This window comes from Gallus gallus, chromosome 5 (assembly GCF_016699485.2).
Source record: "Gallus gallus isolate bGalGal1 chromosome 5, bGalGal1.mat.broiler.GRCg7b, whole genome shotgun sequence".
NCBI lineage: Eukaryota > Metazoa > Chordata > Aves > Galliformes > Phasianidae > Gallus > Gallus gallus.
In genome coordinates, this window is record NC_052536.1 from 25296942 (window position 1) to 25322269 (window position 25328).

The 25328-nt window shown below is 37.0% G+C and overlaps 1 protein-coding gene across 1 annotated transcript in view; it reads left to right on the forward strand.

The window, feature by feature from the left end:
* The window catches only part of STARD9 (StAR related lipid transfer domain containing 9), a 98209-nt gene that overhangs the window by 32852 nt on the left and 40029 nt on the right, over nucleotides 1-25328 (forward strand). The window contains exons 4-16 of the mRNA XM_421162.8: nucleotides 7368-7484; nucleotides 9401-9433; nucleotides 9529-9590; nucleotides 9926-10038; nucleotides 15107-15176; nucleotides 18117-18189; nucleotides 19078-19145; nucleotides 19766-19863; nucleotides 20061-20261; nucleotides 20685-20782; nucleotides 21242-21319; nucleotides 22059-22130; nucleotides 22779-22958. Of these exons, the coding sequence (XP_421162.5) occupies nucleotides 7368-7484; nucleotides 9401-9433; nucleotides 9529-9590; nucleotides 9926-10038; nucleotides 15107-15176; nucleotides 18117-18189; nucleotides 19078-19145; nucleotides 19766-19863; nucleotides 20061-20261; nucleotides 20685-20782; nucleotides 21242-21319; nucleotides 22059-22130; nucleotides 22779-22958 (1263 nt within the window). The remainder of the gene's footprint in view (nucleotides 1-7367; nucleotides 7485-9400; nucleotides 9434-9528; nucleotides 9591-9925; nucleotides 10039-15106; nucleotides 15177-18116; nucleotides 18190-19077; nucleotides 19146-19765; nucleotides 19864-20060; nucleotides 20262-20684; nucleotides 20783-21241; nucleotides 21320-22058; nucleotides 22131-22778; nucleotides 22959-25328) is intronic.

The window sequence follows — 25328 nt, forward strand, 5'->3', positions numbered from 1 at the left end:
GAGGCCAAAGAAAAGAAAAATATTAGTATATAAAGGCTCCATAATGAACCCTAGCAGTTGGGATAAATAGAATATGGTAAAACTTTTGTTATGAAGTTAAACATACTGTTTTGAAAAAAGTGAACGCTAAAAACCAAAAAGCTTCATGCTTTTAATATCCAAGCAGAGATTTCAGTGTAAAGTAACAAAGTCCCAAGCCATCATTGTTAAGAATGCATGGCTTACACTTATGGTGTCTGTTTGGAGGTGCCCTGTGCCTTATTTTGTCTCTTCTTGGCATTAGCACAAAAAGTATGTCTGTCCATTCCAGAAGAAATTATCGTCATGTGTCTGGTATGCATATTTATGCATACATGTGCAAGTCTCATGATCAAATTCAATATTTTCAGGCTAATAAAAAGGTTTTTTTTTTTTTTTTAGTATCTTGAAAAGTATTTAGGAAAGAAGTAGAAAAGCTACTATAAATTTTGACTCTGAAGTCAGCAAAAGAGATAGTTGAGAAGACCTTGCACAAAGGCTTGTTATATTTGTAACTGAATGACAGAAGTATTTTCCTCACTGGCATAAACCTATAAGCACAAATTTGTTTTTTTTTTTAAATTAAATTCTAATGGTCTCTTTTCTAGTATGAATGAGCTATGACTAACATTGTGATTTTTCAGAAATCAAGTTCTGTGACTCTTTTATCTAAGTTAGGAATAAGTTGGAAAGTTTTGATTGGTGCCTGAAAGTGTTTTACCTTAGCAGATATTCAGGTCTTGGTTTTATATGATCCTCTCTGGTTTCTTAGGGGCAGGAATTCTACTGCAATCTGTCCGTGCTTCTGGCTTACAGTAAAACTGCTAATGTAAGATTTCACAAGGAGTGTACTTGTTCTGCAAATAGTTTATCTCTCTGAAAAATGTATTGTATTTTCTAACAAAGTATTGAAATAGATTTCAAAATACTTCACCGATTTGTTCGTATCTTGAAGTGATTCATATATGTTGTAAAACAGTTTCAACCCCAAATATGTTCATATTGCAACAACTTGGACAGCATTTTGGTATTCCTGAGCTGTATGATTAGGACACAGCTTAGTTTTAGATCAAGCCTTCCCCTTTCTCCCATTTGTACTAAAAGTTCTATCGTGAGGACTAATTCACATGATTTGGGATTTACTAGATTGGATCTGGAAACTGGCCACTCCAGAATAAGCATGCCAGCAAAATACCTTGGATGACAACAGTTGTCTTAATAACCCCTCGTAACTTCTTCAGAAAGACATATTTTTCCCACTATTAGCACAGTTGGATGGTAATAAGTTTGTTTCATAAATCACCATGGGATATGTACCAGTTACAGCTGGGTGAGTGCAGAAACAAGGCATATCTAAGCCAGTAAAGGCTTTGCTGAAAGAAACATTCTTGTGTGGAACAAACTAAACGCTTCCAATCACGTAGAGCAGCCACACATGGAAGACTCAGAATTTTTGGCCAAATGGAATACAGTCTGCAGGAAGCTAAGTGCAGCTCACATTTCTTGACAAACCTTATGTTCTTGCAGTGTCATTTTAGAAGAAAGACTTCAGAGAATCTCAGGAAAATCTTTTTACGAACAACAGAAAACACAATTTTGTTCATTATGTTGTGAAATACATTAGTACACGTGTCCAAAGAGCTTAATTGTCATGCATTTTGTATAACATACAGCTGTTGATGCTGGTGGAATTTGGACTAATGCCTCTGATATTAGCACAGAAAAAGCTTTAATTTCAATTACTTCTCTTATTTTTAAACATGTTATGATTTCATTGCTATGATTTGCTTTTCTTTTCTTTTCTTTTTTTTTTCCAGCACTACACTAAAGCTAAGAGGTTTTCTGACTGATTTGAGACTTGTCAAGTAGATGAATTATAATTTATCCTCACAAAATGAGGGAGGATAATTTTTCAAAACAAATACAGAACAGTTCAAATCAGCTTTTAATAGGATTTCAACAAATGCGTTTTGAAATTCTAATTCATTATCATAACAGGGTTAAAACTCACTGTTTTCTGAGCTTCCCATTTTGATTATAGTAAATATCTTCTCTTGAGAACTAATTCAAAAATTGTTTTGAAACATTTGAATTGAAGTATGAGTAGCTCTGTGCAATTAATGGAGAGTAAGGGTAACAGAGCTTTGCTTAGCTGGAACTTTGTAATTCTATGCTCTTATTTCAGAAATTTCAGTGTGGATTTGAGAGATACAGAGCACCATAATTTGAACACTTAAAACTTTCATAGCATTTCAAGACAAGATCACAAGTACTTTTATAAGCATTAGTGAGAACACCCCACAATTTTCTACTGCCACTTTACCTGTAGGCGTATTGGACCAAAAAATTCTTAAATGGATTGCACAATGTCATACAAGAGTTTGAACAGCAGAACTAGAAGTAAAATGCAGTTCTTCCAGGATTCTAGCTCTGTGCAGATGTTATTGCTCATGTTGCTATCAGAAAGGTGTGCAAGCTTGTGAAGATTGTGTTGTTATAACTGGATCGATTACTAACTCCCTAAAATCCTTTATGAATCTACAGAAAGAAAGGCAGTTCCTACTGAAGAAACAGTACTGTAGAACTAAGATACTTTCCTGAGTTGCATTTATTTCTGTTGTATGAGGTTCTACTATTTGGTGAACAAGTTTCTAAACTGGAATGGAGTACACAGACTGTTTTTAGGCCACTTCTGAGTACAATGGAACATGCTGAATTCCTGAATGTATTGCATATGGGCACTCTGAAGGGAAACGAGCCCATATTCACCTTGCTCCTATTAACTTCAAGGTGATGCTTCCTGCATTTTCTTATTCCTTTCCTTTCTACTGCTTGACTCCAGTCCCAAAATCTTGCCATCTAAGCTCCAGATCTATGAAACTTCTGCCTTTTATACTTTTCTCCCTGAATATCTTTGTCCTCTGTATTAACTATCATCACACTCTAACGTTTTCCTTTGCTTTAGCTCCCAAGCTCAGTTTTTCTTCTATCTCTCCCACTGATTTCTTGCTCCCAGTGGATACTAATCCCACCTTTTCTCCCTTAACCTCTTCTTATTCAGTCCCAATTTCTTTTCATTCCTTCATTTTGCTGTCACTGGTCCTCAGTAGTTGTCGTTTTGCCTGGGAGTTCCCCAACCTCATCTTAATACTCAGATCTAGCTTTTACTGTCTTGTACTTGGATCAGATTCCCAGATACTGAAAGTCATTGAGCCACTCTTTCAAGAGAACTTTCTCTTTATTGTACTCTGGATTTAAGTGTCTTGTCTCAGAGATGTCCTGGCCCATGGCAGTTATTTAGAATCTTAGATAATCTTTAGATAATCTTTTGTCATCTTCAGTGTTTTAAACAACTTACACAGAATCACAGCATTGTTTGAGTTGGAAGGGGCTCTGAAAGGTCACCTAGTCCAACTCTTCTGCAGTGAACACAGGCGCCTTACAGCTACATCAGGTTTCTCAGAACTCTATCCAGTCTGACCTTGAATGTCTTCAAGGATGAGGCATCCACCACCTCTGTGGGCAACCTATTCCAGTGCCTCACTACCCTGATTGTGAAAATCTTCTTCCTTGTATCCAACCTAAATCTCCATTCATTTAGTTTGAAACTATTTTCCCACAACAGACCCTGCTAAAGAGTCTGCCCCTTTTCTTCTCACAGACCCCTTTAGATACTGAAAGGCTGCTATCAGGTCTCCCTGGAGCCTTCTCTTCTCCAGACTGAATACCCCCAGCAGTCTCAGGCTGTCCTCACAGGAGAGGTGTCCCATCCTTTGGTTCGTTTTTGTGGTCCTCTGTAGGCTGTACAACATAAAAGAACTTGTCTTATAGCCTACGTTGATGAGTTGTGCCAAAAATCTGTTACAGTGATTTGCATTGCTGCCGGCAATGCTCATAGGCTTTTCCAAATAACTTCATTGAAGAAAAACAGATTGATCTGTTGTAGATGTCAGCCCCATATTTACGGCAATACTTTCTTCAGTACAGCTTAACTGAGGGTGGGAGAGTTTCATTGGTATTACTGAAAAAATCTTCATAATGAGTGGTTAGAATGTAGCTTACTTGATGTTTATCACTATGCTCTAGGGCAGTGGCATGATTATGGCCAAGAGTTGTGTGCTTTTCAACTGCAGCTGTTAATTGTGGTTGGTTTTCTGTTAGCAGATTGTCATGGTCACTGAAACAAACGGTGTTTGTTCTCAGTTGAGAAGCAGAAACTGGGCTGGGATAAAATAGGGATATGTTGTATACTGTCCACACATAGCCAAATGTAATCAAGGTATAAACCCTCAAAAACAGTAAATTAGGAGCAGCCAAGTGCTCAGAATATGTCATGAAAGTGAACTCCATAACAAATACAGGGTCAGGTTCTGTAGACCTTATTCATGCAAGAAATCCTACTGCAGTTGGTCCCTCTGAATCCCAGAGATCAAGTAAAGTAAAAAGCAACAGGGCTCGTTGCACATTTTGATATATTTATTCAATTACTATTTTTAAGTGGAGCTTCCATAGAGAAGAAGAGATATAAGTAAAAACAGATGTTGAAACAGTGCTACAAGCAATCTCTGAGAAAACCCAGCCCCCAGCCTAATCCCTGCTTTTGGACTTTCCCACAACTCAGAAGGCAACAAGCCTCATGAGCGAAGTGCTGCCTGTGATCTTGTTTTATACTTTCCAGTATGTACGTGATTTATATGGAACAATTTTCTCTCTGTTCTGGTTGTGGCATACGGAAACATTTACATCTGGAGTGGTCAACAGAATAACTGCTTTTGTAAAAGCTCTGAGAGGATTTTTAGTGGTAATTCCATACTGCTGCTGAAAGGAAAAAGCTTCCTTTTCCCCTACCACATCAAATACAACTTTTCTTCCTTACCTGCAAGACTCAGAACCTACTTTTTGTGATTGTTCTACTTTTTTTCACTGTTATTTTTCCTGTTGCTTTGAATGCACAGCAGTCATAGCTATCTTACAATTTTTTGCTTAGCCCCTTTGATGCTAACACTCAGGCTATTAGAATCCCTAGGGCTAGATGTTCTTCTCTTAAACTGTGCACTTTCCATAGTAGTGCAGTAAAACTGACGTTGTCATGTCGTCAGTAGCTTTCTTCTGTACCATTTGCATTTCTGGGTTCTTTATAGAGATTCTAAATCTTTCTGATGGCACATATTTTGATTTCATGTCTCTCTCTCTCTCTCTCTCTCTTGATATTTATGTATGTAATGCAACATTTTAATAACTTTTAACCATCAGAGTAATATATCTGTTATTTGTTTATTCATTTATAAACTGTGCATCATCAGTGTGTTTTGCTAATAGTATCACATGCTTACTATCTCTCTGTTCATAACAGTTGACCTTTTTATGGCATGTCCTTCATAAGGAATTACTAGCCAGATGTGCTGCAAGTAAACTAGTAGTTCTTAGTGTATTCTGGACACTTTAATTTGATTTAGTGAAAGACCACAAATAGTTGCTTCTTATAATATGATTAAATATATGTAGGCCACTGATGAGGCCATTGCCTCATGTGCACTCCAGAATCTCAGGATTCTTTCTGCCCCTGAAGGCCACCACTGTGTGCCTGGAGACCTTGAGGTCTCTTCATCTCAGCCTGATGGGTTCTGGCTCTGCCTTCAGCAGCACTCACATACAGCACTTGCACAAAACATAAGCATAGACAGTCAAGTCTTCCTATTCTGGTCAGGATTGATGTTGGCTGGTGGCATTTTCAGTGATATTTAGTGTACCCTAACTCTCCAGGTCTAAGACTGTGCATGGCTACAGATTGCTGAGATGCCAGTATGGGCCCTCTGCCCATCTAATATCCTTACATAGATCCTGAGCCCTGCTCTGTGGGTCTTCTGCTCATCTGGTAGCCCAGCTTGGTGCTCTCTAGTGAGTGTGCATGTGCTCATGTGCACCTCTCTGCTGAATCCCTGAACTACCAGCATGGAGTTTATACCCATTAAATATTCCTGGCTGGACTGTGGACCTCCTGCTCAGCAGTCTGTCTGTTTATTTTGTTTATGACTTTAACTGTTATTTGTGGCTCTCCATGAACTGAAAAGGTCCTTGATCTGATAATTCTAATGAAGCAGATGTTCTCATGTTCTACATATCCCTGTGAATATGGGTAGGGCTAGCCAAATTCCTCTGAATAGAGTTATTATTGATTCTTCAGCTGGAAATTAGCACCTTGTCTCACCTTGATCTGAAAATAAAAGCTTCATTTTTTATCTCTTCTAGGCAGTTTAGGTGGAGTGGTATCTATGAAATGTTTTGCTATTGAATTTCTTATCTAATTGATACATTTATCTGTTCAGTAGAGAAAGAAATGACTGGCAATTGATAAGATTTCACAACAAGAATATAGTGAAATCCTCTGCATCTCTCTGAATTTCTATGCTAGTTTTCTGTGTGAAAGGCAAAAGTATTAACACTCACAGCGCTTCTTTTGGAAAGCTAATGCTGTGCTAAGATATTGGCAGCCTGCCTACAGGAACTTTTTGATCTACTGTGCACTTCCTAGAAAACCTTGCCAGGTATCCTTTCAAGTGGTCTGTGGTGGCTTTGATGTCCTGAGAACATGGCCACAATCTGGGGCAGCTGTGTCTCTGAAAAAGGAAAGGGAAAGCAGAGGGAGCTATTATTCAGAGCTGGCTATGTGGGCAGTCTAGCTGTGATGGTCCAAATTCTACAGCCCCCAAGGAGACCAGTGCAAGATTTAGAAGTTGCTGATGCTGATTTGGTGGTAACTCTTCCAGGGTCTGTGTTATAAGCAGAACACACATCACTGTGCATGGTAGCATGAACAGAAAAGAAAGCATTTTAGAAATTTGTGGCATCACTTCCTGACCACGTGGGTCAGATAGAAGTATTGCTTGGACAAGGTATGGCTTGCAGACTCTGGTTTAGACTTCGCTATGTTTTTGACCTGTAATTATCTTGTCTAATGCTCCTACTGATGTTACTGCTTCAAAGTGCCTTGATCATGATGTTCTTTTAGATTTATGCAGAGGACTGTAAAAGGTTTGGGGAGGAAATGGGGATCTCCTTTCTAAGCATAAAATAAGAGATGACAGGCAAGGAAGTGCAACTAAGCACTACTTGGTGTCTGTGCTTAGTTGCTGTACTAAGCACTGTGCTTAGTATATCAGTATCTGGAGGATCACCTAACAGGCAAATGCTGGACACTTAACCTTCTGTCTGATAGACTAGAAAGACAAATACTAGGAAACTCATTGTTTGCGCGATATGATTAAAACTGGAACACCTACAAGTAATGCAGAATGTTTCTAGGGAGGCATATTATTCATGGATTGTTCTGTCTCTATTGATCTCTCCAGGTGTTCCAGGACCTTGGCACTTCTGTGCTGTCGGGTGCGTTTAGAGGATACAACATCTGCCTTTTTGCATATGGACAAACAGGTTCAGGAAAAACTTACACAATGATGGGAACACCTGTGAGTTATAGCATTCATTTTACACTTGGGGTTGAGGGTGGGATGCCCCTCAGAAGTATTGCTTTATTTTTCAACTGTGACATGTGCTGTTTGTGCAGGATGCTTATGTATGTTGTTCTTGTTATTATATATAAAATGAGAGGCAAGTCTTTAGAATTAGGTAAATAACATAGCATCAGCTAAAAAAAAAGTGTCTAGGTGATGTGATGTAGTTGAAATATTTCTTTTAGATGTCCCTCATCTCACCATGCATGAAACCTGTTGCCAGGTTAGGAGGCAAAAAATCTATAATCTAGATAAAATTTGCAGGAATGCTTTTATAACAGGCTTAATTCGCTCCTTAAGATATGTGTATTTAGCAGAAGCTGTACTTTGACCTGTGGAAACTAATGTTTTCTTTGTTTCAAGTTTTGAAATGAATTTTAATGGTGTTTGTAGAAACTGTTGCATTTTAAGATACTTGGATATCAGGAACCACTCTGTGTTTTAGTCTTCGTTCTCAGCGCAGTGCAATCAGTTGAGGAATTCCTCTGCTTGGCTGTAACACAAGGCAATTTTTTTTCCTATCTGTAAATGTTCTTGGCTGTTGGTGGAATATGAGTTGCCTATTGACAACAGTTTGACAGTTGGTTGAATGGGACATTATTTACTATCCCCATGCTAATTCAGACATCAGCTGTTGGACTTTGTCAAATCATAACTTGCTTCTCTATTTTTTTAATCAAACTTTATGAAAGCCTGAAGAGTTGTTAAAATTAGAGTTAATGAGAGATAGACTAGGTGATCTGCATTACATTATTTTGAAAAATATGCTATTATTTTGAAAATATGTTAGCAATTCAGAATAGCCAACTCTTGAAATTATCATTTCTTTCTGAAGAAAATTCCAGGTAGTTCTCTTTCTAAGAGATTCTTGGCTTATAAAGTGATTTGTTTCTTCAATGAAATCTTTCTTTGATATAATATCGTCTATTCATTGTGAAACACTGATCATAACTAGGAAGAAGGAAATGTTTGGTCTAACCAGAACTTTTGTCCATAGTAGTATATTTACTTGAGGAATCTGGACTTTTTCTCTCCCCTCACCTCAATCCTTTTCAAATTCTCCCTGCCCATCTCAGGGGGATTGGAAGAAGATGATCTTTAAAGTACCTTCCAACCCAAGCAACTCTATGATTCTATTCAGTAAAGGGATTCCACCTAAGTATAAGAGTCGTTCTCTGGGTGTGTTGGCAGTATAATCACTGAAGTGTAAGCAATCATGTCAGAGTAACAGTTTGCTACGCAAAAGCGTAGCATTACTTTAGTGCTGTCTAGTCTGTTTGGGCAAATTTTAAACTGGGTAGTTGGGTGATATTAGCCTATATCCTGTTTTCTTTGGGAGTTCAGATTTATAACTCTAGAACATAGAGTTCTGTGATTCTATAGTATAAAGAAATAAAATTAAAATAAGGAAAAATTAAATGTGACTAACCAGTCAAACTAGCCTATGTTATTCTGCGTTGAATGCTGCAACACCTCTGACAAAGGCATGCCCAGTGTCTTCACATTGAATAACTCTTGGATTTAACCCAGCAAGTCTCTAAATTTCTCACTAATGCTGCTTAAGTTGCTCTAAAATGACTTTTGCTATGAGTAGGATTTTCACGGAAGCTAAGACAGTTGACATTGCACAGTGTAGTAATTCCTGCAGTGTTTCATGCTCAAGGTGCTTCAGCTGGAGAAGTAGAGCACTGTCATGCTGTTCTGAATGACAATCCAGAGTGGTCTATGTTGTAATCTGCCATGCAGACATTACTTCAGTGCTGTGCCACAATTCTGTCCTTTTCTTATAATTTGACTCTTATTTAAATATGAGTTTTGAATGAGTAACAGCAAGTATATTGTTTAATATTTTTTTTTGTTATTATTTGAAGGCATCCATTGGGCTGACACCTCGTATATGTGAGGTACTTTTTTTTTTTTTTTTTAATTTCACTTGCATTTGATTAAGCTGCTAGATTTTCTTGATGTATTTAAAATTTACATAGACTGGTTTGTGCAGGGCATCTTTTCAAGGAAAGATGATTACTCAGACCAGACGGCATCTTGCAGAGTAAAAGTCAGGTAAGTGTGTCACTCTCTTGGGCAATCCTATGGATATTTTCAAAAAATATATTGCTGTAGTCAAACAAATCAAAGACTGGTTTATTGTTTTTTATATTTTCTCAGATAATAATCATTTGGGCCAAGAGGGAGAACACAGAGGATAGATGAGAAAGTATTGTTGTTAGTTTTCCATCTCAGCGTAGATCTCTGCATACTATCCATTCTGTTTAGTATAGGCAGCTGAAGTTGAATTGCTTGACGAATTTACTTACCGTTTGTGTAACTTAAATCTGAGTCATAATTTTCCGTTCCTTTCTTATTCCAAGGTTCACTGAACATTACATTTTTTGCAGTTTTCTAGAAATCTATAATGAGCGCGTCCGAGATTTGTTAAAACAGTCAGACCACAAGAAGCCTTACACCCTCAGAGTCAGAGAACACCCTGAAACAGGACCATATGTACAAGGTGAGCGATGTAAATTTCAAGTAAATGTAAATCAGGTCTTCAGGTATCTTTACATATGTTCTTGGCCTGATCCTAATTGCTTCTGCAGTTACTCTGTTCAAATATTTTGCTGCTCATATGGACATATATGTTATACTGAAGGCTTTGCCTCTGTTATCTCAATGTCTGCACATCCTGCACAGTTCTGTTTGCCTTTCCAGGTACAGATCATGTATAAGCCATAGTATTTTGCTTTCTTGCTTTCTTTCGTTTCGAATTCAATTTAATCAAGAGATCCGCCAAGACCAGCTTAAGACAGACCAGCTTAAGACCCCTTGTATTTCAGTCCTTGGCATCAGTATACTTGTAAGATAATAATAATTAGAAAGTAGATAAACTTAGCTGTTTAATATTCCAGATTGCAGCTGGAGAAGCAATTAAAAGTCTGTAATACCCAAATGAGAATGCAATATGATTATTGCTCTTCTTTACACTCAGAAGGCACAGGATAGGTAATGTCAATCCAGTTATGCAATTAACATCACAAACTTTGTAATTCACACTTTAATAAATAACAATCCCTCGGTTTTGTGTTTTCTTGTAAATCATAGCTTTCAAATCAGGTTACAAAAGATGGATAAAAACAAAAATAATTTCTTTCAATTTCGGATGTCTGTCTTATTTTCAGTTATATTCTCTCTCATAATTTCTGTACTTTTGATTCATTTCCACTTTTGATTACTATCTTCATTTTAGGGTCTTGCATAGCTTTAGGTAGGAATTTGATCATTGTTGCCTTGTAAATTGATTAGAACTTGCTGTAAAATTTGCCTGCTACACTGCAGTTTATCTGACCAGTGATGGACAAAAAGCCTGCCCCATAAAACCCAGTGCAAAATCATACAGAGTAACTTTAGAGATCAGAAGGAATAGCCTTTTCTGAAAGTTGAAAGTGCAAGTTGAAGAAATTGGCAAGTTTGTTTAGAAAGTAAATGTATGCATTTCCTTTTCCGTGTGCCTTGTCTCTCCAGTATGCGAAATTCCAAACGATTCCAATAGTATTACTGACTCTGCAAGTGCTTAGCTGGCTGCCTGAGATGTATGCGTTTAATCTGCAAAGTGCATATCACACAGAACTTTATTGGCTTTATCACCTCAGATCAAATCCTTGCATGTTCTGCCTTTTAAATATAGAGTTCTTCTTTCCATTTCTTTTGTAAATTCGTTCTTACTGGTTGAGTTTTCTCCCTCTGTTTTTCTTTATCACAAGACTACATATCAGGTTTTTATCTTCAGTTCAGAGATTAAGATGAGATGTGACAACAGATAGGGTGACTTGTCTAAGTAAGTCACTGGTTGAATGGAATTTGAATTTCAGTTGTGATTTCCTGGCCACCTTCAGTATCAGTAACAGTACATCTAACAACCGATAGTTGTTACTGATTCCTTCTCTCAAAGTTTGAAATACGCACTTGGGAGGCGTTTAACTTGCATGGTCCTAAAGAAAAGGAACTATCTGACACTGTGGTCATTTCAGCTGTGCTTTCCCAGCACATCAGCACTCTGTTTAAGGAGAGCTGGAAAGTAGATGAATTGAAGTTCTCATTAGTATGGCGGGCTTATCATTCTTTGAAAAGCAGATTCATAGACATTTGGCCTTTTTTGAGTTCTTTCCAAAGTTCTCTTTCTACCTGCTTGTTATCGGAGAACTTTATTGTTGATGGAGTACAGATACTAATTATTTTCTTTTAGCAGCTGCTCTTTCACCACACGAGAAAAGGTCTTTAAACTACTTCCTTCCTTGGCAATTTCCATCCCTTTTCTCAGGACTGTATCTCCAGTGATTCCTTGGCTACATATAATGGAGTTTCCTTGTTTCAAAAGTAAATGAAGTTATAGCTTCTGCCAATGGGCTGGTTTGCCTTTTGTCACTATTCTGTCTTCATCTGGGACTTTCCAGGCCAAGTCTGTCGCTTCTATTCCAGTTCTGATTTTTAGTTCAGATTTACCCCTTTTGAATAAGTATTTACTACTTAGGCACAGCTGAAATTTTTAAAGTAAGACAGTTTTTGTTAGAGTTCTGAAATATCCCAGAAGACTTTTCTTTTGATTATATTTTGTAATTTTGTAGTATGAGAGAAAAATGTAGTGGAAAACGGTTAATTTGCAAGTTTTGGTGCCATTAAGAAATATAGCATGAATGCTTTATTTTAGGAGATTCTCTCCCAGTGTTCTGTATCCTGTGACAGTCTCCAAAAACCTTAGTTTCTCATGTGTATGAAAAATGAAATGAATTTCTCTGTTGAAAGCATCATGGGGTGCTTTTACATGTCCCTGTGAGAGCACATGAACAGAAGTAATTTCAGGCAAATGAGTCATAGGGCATAAGTTTTTTTTTCATATGTATTTGCACGTATGTGTATATATGTTAACACAAATAAATATGCTTATGTACAGTTTACACAATTAATAACTAACAGTTTACTTGAGACAACCTTTACATCTTTTGAGGAGAGGGACTAAGATCAGGTTATGTCACTCTTTTTGGAACTGCACTCATTAGCTCACATTGCAAATAACAATTGGTGAGGAAGTACAAAAGTATTTTGCATGGAGGTGAAGAGTACAATCAGCTTGATTTTAATAACATCAAAACCAAGAAAATGAAGTGGTTCAATACGTTAATACAAAATGACCTTGTCAACTGCAGTAATATATTGCTGCAATCAACAATTGTTGATCTCTGTAATGAGTGACATCTACATGCTGAAGTCTATTGTGGTTTTATTTGTAGTTTCTCAGTGCAGAACAAGAATGCAAAAATATTGTGTCCAGGAACTAGATGGCTGAGTTCAGAATTATAAGCAGACTTTCAATTATTTCCTATAGATTCAATGTATTAAGGACTAGGGTCTGTATTTGCATTAGACCTCTTGCAAGTTAACAGCAGTTCCAAGGCTTGCAGGTGCTCTCCAGCATTCTGCTAGGATGTCAGTTGTGTGGCTGATATTGATATGCAGAGTACAGATAGCGCCTGTATGAAGAGCAGACAGAGAGTAAAATCAGAATTTAACCTCTTTAAGGATGCCTAGTTGCTCTGATATTTGCATTGCTCCAGGCAATAAATTTTCCATTTCAAGACCAGTCAGGAAGTCCTAACTCTGAACACTAAGTGTTTTGAATGGTTTCCAGCCCATCATTTTTCCACGTAAAGGCTGTGAGATTGTAGCCTTTAAAATGCTAAAAGTGTTTCAGTGCTTTGGATTGGAATCGTTTCAAAGTTCTCCCTCACAGATGGTTGCACTGTTAAGGAATTGGCCTCTCTTGAATCAGGAAATGATGCAATCTATTTTGTTACTCTGAGACAGATTTCTGGGGGTGATTCTGTCTTACCCTGAGGCAGATTTCTAGATGACCAAGAGTTTTCAATCTTTCTATTGGACTTTAAAATGATCTCTTCTACCAGCCAAAAGAACACTTTGTCATTTCTTCTCAAGCAACATTTACAACATTTAGTTTGCCTTACTGAAAACAAAACTAGAACTCTGTGCTAGATTCAGTGTTCCACTGCTTATGGAAATGTAGGTAGGCAACAGTTTCCTCCATGCCTCCTCTATATAGCCTCCATTATTTTGTATTTTATTCAGTATCCTGAAAATGGTATGGGAAAACAATAAATTATAATTTCCATATTCTGAGTCTTGATGATCCCATTACTATTGGAGAAATAACAAACGTATTTTTCAAGTGAAAAATGTGATGACTTTGGGAATTATTGTATTGGAAAGCAACATTAGAGAGCAGAAGAAAAGCTTTTTCTTTGAAAACTATCCTATACCTTATGTGTGCAAGTATGAGATGGGTTTTTCTTAGGATTTTTTTTTTTTTTCTGTGTGTCATTAAGGAATTAAAATAAATTCCTGTATTTGGCTTAGATTTTTCTTTCATTTAAATCTAACTAAGCTGTTACCACATAAGGATCAACTCTCTAATAATGTCAGAGACCTCCCATTTCAATCTCGCTGAATGTTGTGTTCATTTGACTTTAAGTGTAGCAGTATATAAATTATTTGGTCCAAATAAATAACATTTTTAAGTACTTTGCCTTCAATCCATGCTTCTGTGGCCTGAAATAAAGCAAAACAATCCTGATTCAGTGCATTAGTATAGAGGGGAAAAAAAAAGTTGTCCTGAACTGCGTGATGAGGAATGACTTGCTTAAAAAATTAGGTGATTTTCTTTAGGAGCCACTGCAGTACAAATGATAACTAATCATCACCATAAAATGCAAATGAGGCATATTAAACAGGATTTATGTGAAATACAAGCCTGTTGAAATTAACTTTGTGCATCTGCTAGAATTTGCATGTTGTATGGTACTGGCAATGCCCCTACAGCATAGCAATGTGCTGCCCTCCACTGGGACTGTTAGTCACAATGACTGCTCTGATACAGTAGGCTCTGCAATGCAGTATTTCTTTTGTTTTCTATGTGGCGTTTTCCCCTTAAAAATAAAATCAAGGAGGATATTGAAAGTAGAAAGTTTAGAAAGACCAAAGGTTTCATATTTTTGCATACACTCTAGAGAGAGCAGTGTGAAGACTCCTCAGCGTTGCAGGTTCTAACCTAGTTAAATAAATGGTAAATATTCACAGCGGTTGGTTCCCAATTCTGCTAAGTCATATGAGCAGAGCCATTATTCAGAGGCAGTGGACAAAATCTCCTTTACAAGGTGTGTACCCAATTAGTAGCAATGACATAGCTGAAAATTCCTTATGAAGATGCAGCTATGCCATTTTTAAAATACCATTATTTTACAAATACGTTGGAAAAGATCAGTACTTTGAATGTACAACACATTTTTATACTGATAGCACTGTGTCTGATAGTTGCAAGTTTTTTTTTTAATGAAAATGTTACTGTAGTTGAGAGACTACTTGTATAGAACTGACTGGCATCCCAGCAGAATATCCTTATGCTCCCGGCATTGGGTAAATTGTTGTTATGACTCCCGAGTGGGTAATAAAATGAACTGACTGAAACTCCTGAGAAAAAAATACGCATTTAACTCTTCTTATATCTTTGACAGGCTTATCTCAACATCTAGTTACAGACTACAAGCAAGTGGTAGAACTTCTAGAAGAGGGAATAGCTAAAAGGTATTTTCTAAAACAAACCAGCTCCATCTTTATTTAAGGCTTCTTTCACTATGCGTTGTTTTCACTGAAGTTTGTTTTGCATGTGGTTTTGCCAGTACTTTGTGATGTTGGATCTTTTGGTGCTACGTATCCACAGTAATGCTTACAAGGGCTCATGAAGGTGTTGTTTAACATATTTCTTCAAAACTTACCCACAAAATTCCACCAGTTGTCTGGAATGAAAAATGTATGCCAGAAAAATGTTTTGTTGCAAACAGGCTTTGTTTCTTCTCTATTTGTTCATGACCACATGCTCTAAACAGCATAGCTTTCAACTCACTTGTCAGCATAGCTTTGTGACTGCTGAAAAGATAGTGTATTTTTGTGTTTGTTTTATAATTATCATAATTTTTATAAATACTTTTTAAAATTATTATTAGTTCTTCAAATCCTGCACGTTTGCTATGAAAGAACTGTGGGAATTGGTATAACAGTGAAGGTGATGATTTGGAATTTGGCCATCACTAGTCAAGAAATTTTTTTGTTTCTACCTTTTATTTTTCTACAGGCAGTTTTGGTCATCAGTACATCTGCTGCTAAATTGATAGAAAAGGGTATAATTTGAATAGATCCTCCAAACTAATATTACCTCTTATCATAAGAGGTGATGAAGGGTTAGAATCTCAGTGATGCTGTGGTACATCAAAAAACTACATTAATCTACATTAGGACAAAAACATGGAATATAAGCGTGGATTCTGTTGTAGTGATCAAGAGATGTAACTCTATGATAAGAGAGTTTTTCAGAACAGCAGCAAAATTCCAATCTGTGTACTAACTAGGGCTGTCCTACAGTGGTCTTATTGCTGAGGTATGAGGAGCTGCAGGAAAAAGATAAAATCACAAGTTCAAAATTTTGTGTAAATTTATGTGATAATGAATTTTAAACTTCCTTGCATGAAACTAAGCAAATTCTCTTTTGGGGTAACTATTCAAAAACGTTTTTGATTTATCCTATTTACCTACAGTTTCTATTTTTATGAAATATTCTTTGGAGTATTTATTAGCGCATTCAAATTGCAATGAAGATAATTTGAAACATCTGCATTGTGGGGTATGCTACCACATGAATATCTGCAAGATCTAAGAGACAGAGAAGTAGAGAATATTACAATTGCCTCCGGGTTGGAGGCAGGAGAGAAGTAGATGAGGCATGATGGCCTGCCCATGTGTAAAGAAAAGATCAGAGGGGAAGCTGCCCTTGAATGTGGGTGGTGCCTTTCCTGGGGTGGAGAGCCGGACTAACAACAACAAAGTTTATGGAAGGCATTTTTTGTTATACCAGCTGGTTTTATTTGCCAGACCAAATCTGATTGCGGCCATCTATTCTAAAAATAAACAAAATGTAGTTTTTCAACATGCCATTGTTATTTTTGTTGTAACTCTCACAACTTTTTTTGTTTTCTTGACACTTTGCCAAACTTAGTCTCAAATGCTTTAGAATAAAATGTTAAGAATGCCATGATGAAATAGTGTATGTGGGAAAAATTATTGTGCACATTTTCTCATGAAAATGCTGATATGTTTGTGAATAATTGATTCACAATTTCCCTCCAATTACCCTGTATATTGTGGGAGGTGAGAAGTTAGCACTAATGTTTTCTCCTCTGAATCCTGTGGCACTTTCTGTTTCACTTTTGCTTTACAAACTGCAGAACTGTTCCCCTATATTTTCTGCCCTTTGTAGGGTTGTTTGCTATTGTCTGCCCTTTACCTCATTGTTTGTCTTGGTCCTCCAAGATCTGGAGATTAGATCACCTTCTCCTGCTTCCTTAGTTAAGGCTAGTTTAAAATTATGATGCACTAGACTGCTTGTAGCTTTTGGCAGTGCTGGATCACATGGCTATGGATTGCAGAAAGTAGGGAAAAATAGGTAGTGGAGTCCTGGTTTTGGCCTCCTTTGGGCTCACAGCTGCTTACTCATAGCTGCTGCTCACGTACAGCTGCTGTTCTAATACAGCTGCCACTTTGCTCTCTACCACAGCATTTTTGGGCAGTACTCTGGTAAGGTGGGCTTGTAACAAACATATGGACTCAAAGTCCTTGTCTCCAGTAATAAAATTACTGTCAATGGTAAACTCAGAACATTGTCTGATCATCAATAATATGTCTCTTTGTATTCAAGACAAAGTACAAGAGTGACAAAGGAAAGTACCTGTCACCTGGCTTCAGCCCTAGGCAAAAGTATTCTTTCTTTGAATTTGTCACAACAAAACAATAGCAAAGAAAGGAGTATTTCCAAAAGTTTGTTACAGAGACCTCCTGTGTCTGGTACCCACTGGCCAGAATCGATGGGTCAGAAGGCTGGAGATGGAGGACTGACCTGTCCATGTGGGAAAGGCAAGGAAGTGCTACTTGAGTGAATTAACAGCATTCATTTGATACTGGTAGGCTGGCTAATCTCACTGCCCTCCTCTAACAGCATGGAACTACTTGCAACAGCCTTGTTGTAACAGAAGGAATCCATGGAAGTGGTGTAGGAATCTTTTTGGACCCTTAGTGAAGGGTCAAGAAATAAAAATGGGGACAATATTATGAAAAAGATATTGGACTGGTACATTCAGTGCTGTCTGGAATGAACTGTATAATGCTATCACTGGCTGTACTCCTTTGCTGTGTCTTACCCTTGTGCAGACTTTTAAATCTGTACTGTAGGACTGTTTGGGGATATTTCTTCAGTTCTGCTGTGGGCAAAACCACGTTTAGCTTCACAGTTGGTTTAGATTCAGCTGTGTCCTGTGCCAAACTTTGTCTGATCAGATCAAAGAATGCAGCATGCTGTATTCACGGACTTTCATGTTCCTTCTTCTTCATCATTTTTTTCTCTATTTATTTGTGCTTTCTCTGAATACAGGGAAATAAGCCTTTTGTAACTGAATGGTTTGTTGTTTTTTTTTCTAGAATTACAGCAGCAACGCATATTCACAATGCTAGCAGCAGATCCCATGCAATCTTCACCATCCACTACACTCAGGTTAGCTAAAAATAATCCAACTTCCTTTTCACTCTCAAAAAGCATTGTTTGATGCATTGTGCATTGTTTAGTTGCCACTGTTTTGTGATGTTTTTAATGATCTCGGTGGAAACTGTTACTTATTTCCTTTGGATCACACTGCAGATGTGTTACACTTCCTATACAACCTGATATGCTGTGATGAGTGTTTACTGAAGTATTCTTGTTCTTTTATACAAGCTTGTAGTTAGGAGTGATGCTGTAAATGTAAAAAGAACAGTTTAAAGCTTTAACCAGCCCTTTGAAATGCAATATTCCCTGTAAGGTGCCGTAAAAACTGTTTTCTGATGTCACACACATTTAAGATCCTTAATTGAAGTATATCATTAGTTTAGCACCAAAATTTTCTATCTGTCCAGCATTTCAGATGTGCTCATCTCTTTAGCACTTGGCATCTGTTCCTCTCAAAGACAATGCACTCTTTCTCTGGAGGAATTATATCCTTTCCTGGCAGGGAAGTCTTTCAGTGATCCAATAGACCTTTTCTATCTCACATGTCTAACATCCTGTAATCACAGAACATTTGGGGATATTTTTCATTAGTTTCACAAAAGACCTTTGGAATACATTGGTGGAAAGTAACTGTGCAAGATCTACAAGAAACTCTTTCACAGTTGCTAGGCAGTAAAGCTTTTTTTCAGGAGGAAATCCACATATGAGGGCAGTTGCTCTGTCAGCTGAGAAAGATATTGAGTTAATGGTTTGAACATAGTGAGTGAGTCAAGGTCACAAAGAACGACAGCGAGAGTCAGAAGTGTGAATTAATTTCAGACAAGAAAAGGCACATATTTTATCGTCATTAATAAGCTAAGAGGAATAATCTTCCTTTACCTATGTTATCCTTTTCAGGCTATATTGGAGAACAATCTACCCTCTGAAATTGCAAGCAAGATCAACTTAGTGGACCTTGCAGGCAGGTAATAATACACCAAATGACAAAAAGATAATTTTGTCTAGAGAGAGTGGTAGTACTGCCTTAAAAATATTAAAACTCCAGTAAAGTGACTGTAAGTCCAAGTCTGTGTACAGTAACAAGGAGCTAATAATCTCTGTCATCTATTCTTCTGGACTGGACACTGGACTTCACTGGGAAGAAATTGCCTGAGCAATACTCTGCTGTTGCAAACACCTAATATTGAGTTCAGTTCAAGCTTTTATCCTTATTGGGTGCATTTTCCAGTATCTATTAGTGGAATTAGAAATCTGAGCTTGAAAAGAGAGGGGGGGGGGGGGGGTGGAGTAGGAAAGGAATATATTCTTGATCACTACCTAGCATGGGAAAATTGTCATATTTCACTGTCTGGGTAGGTCTTTAGCAGCAACTTACGCTGCTGATTGTGTGGGCCAGAGAACCTCTCTGGAACCAGAGAGTGATATCTCAAGGAAAGTGTTCAAAGCGTGTGTTTTTTTAACTGCACATTTGTCTATTTCTGTTTTCTTGTAAGGAAAATGCATGATGCTTTTGTATGGATACTATGTTAATTGTTAAACATATTTATTTGGTTTGCACTGTCTTTACCACACTTTTGTTTTTCAGTGAAAGAGCTGATCCCAGCTACTGCAAAGATCGAATTACAGAAGGTGCCAATATTAACAAGTCATTGGTTACACTTGGAATTGTCATCTCCACTTTAGGTAAGCACAGCGATTCTTTAAATTCAACGGTAGTGATAAAAGTATAGGACACAACCACAATGTGTTATGTCTTCACAATACAACCTGAACAGAATGGCTGTGGGGCTTCGTAAACTGTAATGATGTTTAAGAAAATCAGAAAGTCGTGACAGAAGAAGAAAACCCATTTCCTGAGCACTTCTGCATTTCTCCTTCAGCACAAAATTCACAGATATTCAGCAGCTGCCAGAGCATAAACACCCTAACAAGTGAAGGGGAGAGCAGTCACATGGACAGCCCCTCCACAGGCAGTGTCAGTGGGAGCAGAAGACCAGCATACATTCCATATCGTGACTCCATCCTCACCTGGCTTCTGAAGGACAGCCTGGGGGGCAACTCCAAGACCATTATGATTGCCAGTGAGTTTGATTCCTGTTAATTTTTATAATTCTGCAGTGCATTACACCCCTAAAACACAACTGTGATGAGGTTAGTCAGCTGTGTTGCTTAGAATCTGACCTTGTAAAGGTTTTCATAAGTACTTCATAGGATACATAAGGAAATAAAAAGTCGGATTTCTGTTTGAATTGTACATGAAGTAAAGAATTGAGAGTCTCTTGAATATCACAGCTTTGATTAAATACTCATTTGTAAGTACAGTCTTGTGAAGTCGTTCTCTGTGAGCCTGACGAATCCTCGGGGATATTTTTGGATTTGTTTTCTAAAGAAGCAGAATTTGAAAACAACAAGAACAGCTACAAAAAATAAACTTTTTGAAAAAGTGTTTGGTTAAACTGATAACTTCTTTTAAATAAAGCCACTGTTTATTTTCTACTTGTTAGCTATTTCTCCTGCAAGCTCCAGCTACAATGAAACCATGAGTACCTTAAGATATGCCTCAAATGCCAAAAATATTATTAACAAGCCCAGAGTGAATGAGGTGAGGCCTTGAGTTCTGCTTTTCATTCTTGTTCAGTTTGGTTGTGTATATCTTTAAGATTTTTTCAGTGTATCTACTCTATGAATAAAATTTATACCTCTTTTTCTTGTGCTAGTTGGAGCTAAATAGGTGACTGGTTATTACAGAAATCATTTATTTGATTCCCTGCAGCTTAAATAATTTAGAACATCACACCTACTATATATTCTTCATATCTGTCCCTTCTATTTCCATCTTTATTCCCTTTGAATGACTATGACAATGCATGTTTACTCTGTCTTAATACTGGTGGAGTTACAAAGATGGGATCCACCAACCCCTGAGCCTGTAGCAGAGCAATATTGTTGTGAGTTTGCCTGATTTCATTTCTTTCTGGCTCTTGGAAAATCTCTGCATCATTTTCTTTAGCTAGAATTTTTTAAGAATGGTTTTCCCAGAATCTTTGTCTCAATGTTTCAGGATGCAAATGTAAAACTGATTAGAGAACTGCGAGAAGAAATTGATAGATTGAAAACTTTGCTGATGAGCTTTGAACTGGTACGTAGAAATGCTTCCCAACTGTAGGTTTAAATTTGCTTTCAATACCTTAGTTTCATCTAATCTCCATCATTTCATGATAATTACAAGACTAACTGCATTTTTGTCATTTTTCCTTTTTCTGGCATAATATTGATAATCCTGAAGTATAAGCAGCTGTGTCATGATTTGAAAGGATTTTCTTGTTGCCTTTCATGGAGTTGGCTGGCTTTGTTATCCAGAAATACCTTGAAATTGAAGCATTTTGTTTGTAGGGAATACAGAAGCGTAAAGACAATGCAAAGTATTAATCACTGATGTAACTTCCTTGCAAGGTTAATTACAATCCTCTTTTCCAAAAATGTAAACTAGTAAACCTCAACAGCAGTTGGGAGGCTTCAGCCTGCCTGTGCACTCTGTCTCCCAAAAGAGGGTGTGAGTCTCTAAGCCACAACAGTGCAGCTGGCATTCTTTGTGTTTTTGTCTTTGGAATAATAGTAGCATCTTGGCTTTCCATGTTATAGGGAGCCTATTTTCCTGAAAGACACGGGAACCACAGCAGTTATGTATCTCTGTTAATGCTCTTTCACCTGAGCTCCCCCAAAACTTGCATGCAACATTTACAGAGGAATAGGCATCATTGAATGTCTGTATATTTTGTCCTTTTTCCTGAATTCACCTTGAAACCTTGAAAGAACATGCTTGCCAGTGGTGAATAAGGAAACCAATTCTTAGATCTCTGTGACTGTTGTTTGAACAGAGGAATTTCAGTCCTTGGAGCGATGACAGGGATGGAAATCTGACTGAGCTGGTTCTTCAGAATGAGATGAAGGTATGTATGAACCACCTGTAACCTTCTCCCATTCCAGGGGGTGAGGAGGAATAGCATTGCCGTTGTTTTGAGGCAATGATGAAAATGTTTTTGCGTTAATCCTTTCTTGTTTGCTCTGAAAATACAGGAAGCAGTCATTCTTAATGTGTATGTTGCATGTTGTCTACCAATTTGTGGTGAAAGCCTCTTGTGTCCTTAATGGAATTATACTGTCCGCTGCATGTTACTAGGTCTGCACTATCTATTACCTATTGGAAAATCGTCTAAGTGTATCACAGTAATTCATGATACAAATCTTTTGTCTTCGAAGATTAAGATTAAACTCCTCCAATTTAATTAAAGGAAATCATTGTGCAGTCACTGAATTTCTACACATTTATTCACCAGAGATGCGGAGAGATTTTGGAGTCTCTGGTTGTAAGATTTGCTCAAACTTGTCAGGACAGGCAAATTAAGTAGCTATCGTGATCATAACTTTCTGATAGTTTGGGAATGAGTTTTCAATGGATTAACCTACTTCAGTAGGTGGCAGTAGTTCCTACCCAGGTTTAGTTGCCACAGAAATGTTCTTCAATTAGAACATTTATGAATGAGAAAAATTCAACTACTTAGTAAATGAAATTATTTCCTCTCCTATTCTCCTCAAAGATTGAGCAACTGACCAAAGACTGGACAAATAAGTGGATGGACAGGAAGGCAATCATGGAAGAATACAGTGTGGACATCAACAAAGAAAAAGCTGGAGTAACAATAGACTCCAATTTACCTCATCTAATGGCGATGGATGATGATATCCTCAGCACAGGAGTGGTGCTGTATCATCTCAGGGTGAGATATTGTCCCTTGTTTTGTTTTTCCTTTGAATTTAAAACCATGTTTTATTTGCAAAATGGACTGTGGCTAAGGTGGCATTACAACAAAAGTTAGCAGAAAATAGAGGCTACAATCCACAGAAAGAACAAATACTCAGATAAAAGGAAAACAGCAGCAAAAAAGAACATACGAAAATAGAAGTGGAGGAGAATTCATATATGGAATAGTAACTTTACCTTTTATGAATGCATGCACAAATGATAATGTGCATGCAATAATGTGTAGTAAGTGAAGTAAAGTACCCAAATTAGGCATTGGTAGCTTGCCTGCAAAACAAGAAGATAAGGTGTGCATCTCTGTGAAGGTAAATGATGGTGCCTAAAGAATACCAGAATTACTAGTCCAGATTTTAGTAGATGCTTGTATACTCAAGACTAGAATATTTCTGTAACTGTAGCTCAAGTATAGAAGTAAACTTTGACAGGATCAATTTGGCAGTGACTGCTGTTTATAGCTGTTGCTGTTTTCATGAAATAGATTCCTCATGTGTAGCTTGAATGCAAATTAGTCATGATTCTGTTTGACTGGATATTTTCCAGGATCAGGTGGAAATGCTGTCTTCATAGAATCTGCTTTTCTGTGTAACTACTCTTTTAAGAGGGTTTTTTTTTTTTTTTTTTTTTTTTTTTTTTACCAATAATCTTTCTTAACATCACATATATACTCCTCTAGGTTGTGGCATAAGATGTGAGTGACTTGGTCAAATAGGTTTCAGAGTTTTTTTTTTTTTTTTTTTAGTCAGGGCTAAATGTTAAGCTTTAGTTTTTTGGAGTTGTTTAAATGAACAGAAGTTATGAAAACATTGATGCTGTTTAACATAAAAATAAAATGATGGATAAACACATATTCAGAGGCACACTTGTTAGCAAAAAATGCATTAGATATTGTTGTCTTGTGAAATTGATCTTGTTGTGTATCTGTCTGGTAATAAAAATAACTGAATCCAAAGCTAGGTTCTGTGCTACTTGATATAGTTTGTGGACACCTTATTTTTTTCCTCTTAAAAAACAGCAACAAGTGTTTGAAATGGAAATCATACTACTCCTTATTATGTTGAAAAACAAACCTTATTATTGATTTTTTTCATGCCAGCACAAAGGAATTGTACCAGATAATAACTAAGGAACAAGTAATAACATCCAGTGCTGATCAACATGCTTAAGCTTTACTACTCCATTTAATGTTTATTCAAAGTAACTGCTATCACTTAAAAGTTTTTCCATTATGTGCAGTTTGGAAACAGTAGATATTTTTACATAGTAATTTTAGCAACATCTGAAGTAATTTAGAGATATTAATTTTGATAGATAAGCTTAGTTGGAAGGGTCATCTTCTGAGGTCATTAGGCAGAGTCTCTGTCAGACTAACATCATTGTTCCCTCTTTCTTTGCTTCTAGATGCTGCTTTTTCTTTTCTTTGTGCTTTGCATCTTTTAGACTTTGGTGTCTATTACCTTCATCTGAACAGCAAGAAGGTAAAACACTAGTGGGTTCCTTATATATAAGGACTTCAATGTATTACAGAGCTTTTGTGCTTGAGAGAAATCATGGCATCAGTCTTCAGATCATGTGTAACAGACATTGTGTTTCTCTTCTATTTTCTCGTTACTCTATAGTGTTAATTGCACTAATCCACTGTACTGCGCTTAAGGAACCTTTCTTTCTTAGGTTCCATTCCTTTTTTTCTGGCTTTCAATAACAAAAATACCTATGTTTTCTATAGATTAAATTATCTTAAAAATATGGGATTTGTTTTCATTGTTTTAGAAGATTTTTCACAAACTTCTGAAGTTGGGGTACTCTCAAAACTGAAGGAAGTAATCTTCCTCATTATGCATCTCTAATTTGCAGTGGGAATTCTACCCTTAGTCAGGAAACACTGCCAGAAGAGAAAAACAACGTAAAATTACTTACTGATATGAAGACATACCTTTGTATGTTGAGGTGAATTTATGCAATCATTTATTCTGAATCATATGCCTTTTAATTAATTTTTTTTTAGGTAGAGTATCAAGATTTAAATTATCTAAATTTCTAAATTATCTAAATATCTAAATTATTTAAATCAAGAGTATCAAAATTTAAATTATTATCTCAATTAATAGCATTTGAAGAAACTTGAAATAGGTCTTGTTTATGGCTAGTTGGCCTGCTTTTGTCTTCAACTTTAGCTAGTTGGCTTGCATGCTGTATGCGTCCTTGCTCTCAGCTACAGTTTTCAGTTGTATCTCAACTCATCTAAATTTACTCCACTAATTGGGATGCATTTAACTGTTGTGAATTTCACAAGCCAATACAGCCGTAGCGTACTTTGCTGAATTAAACT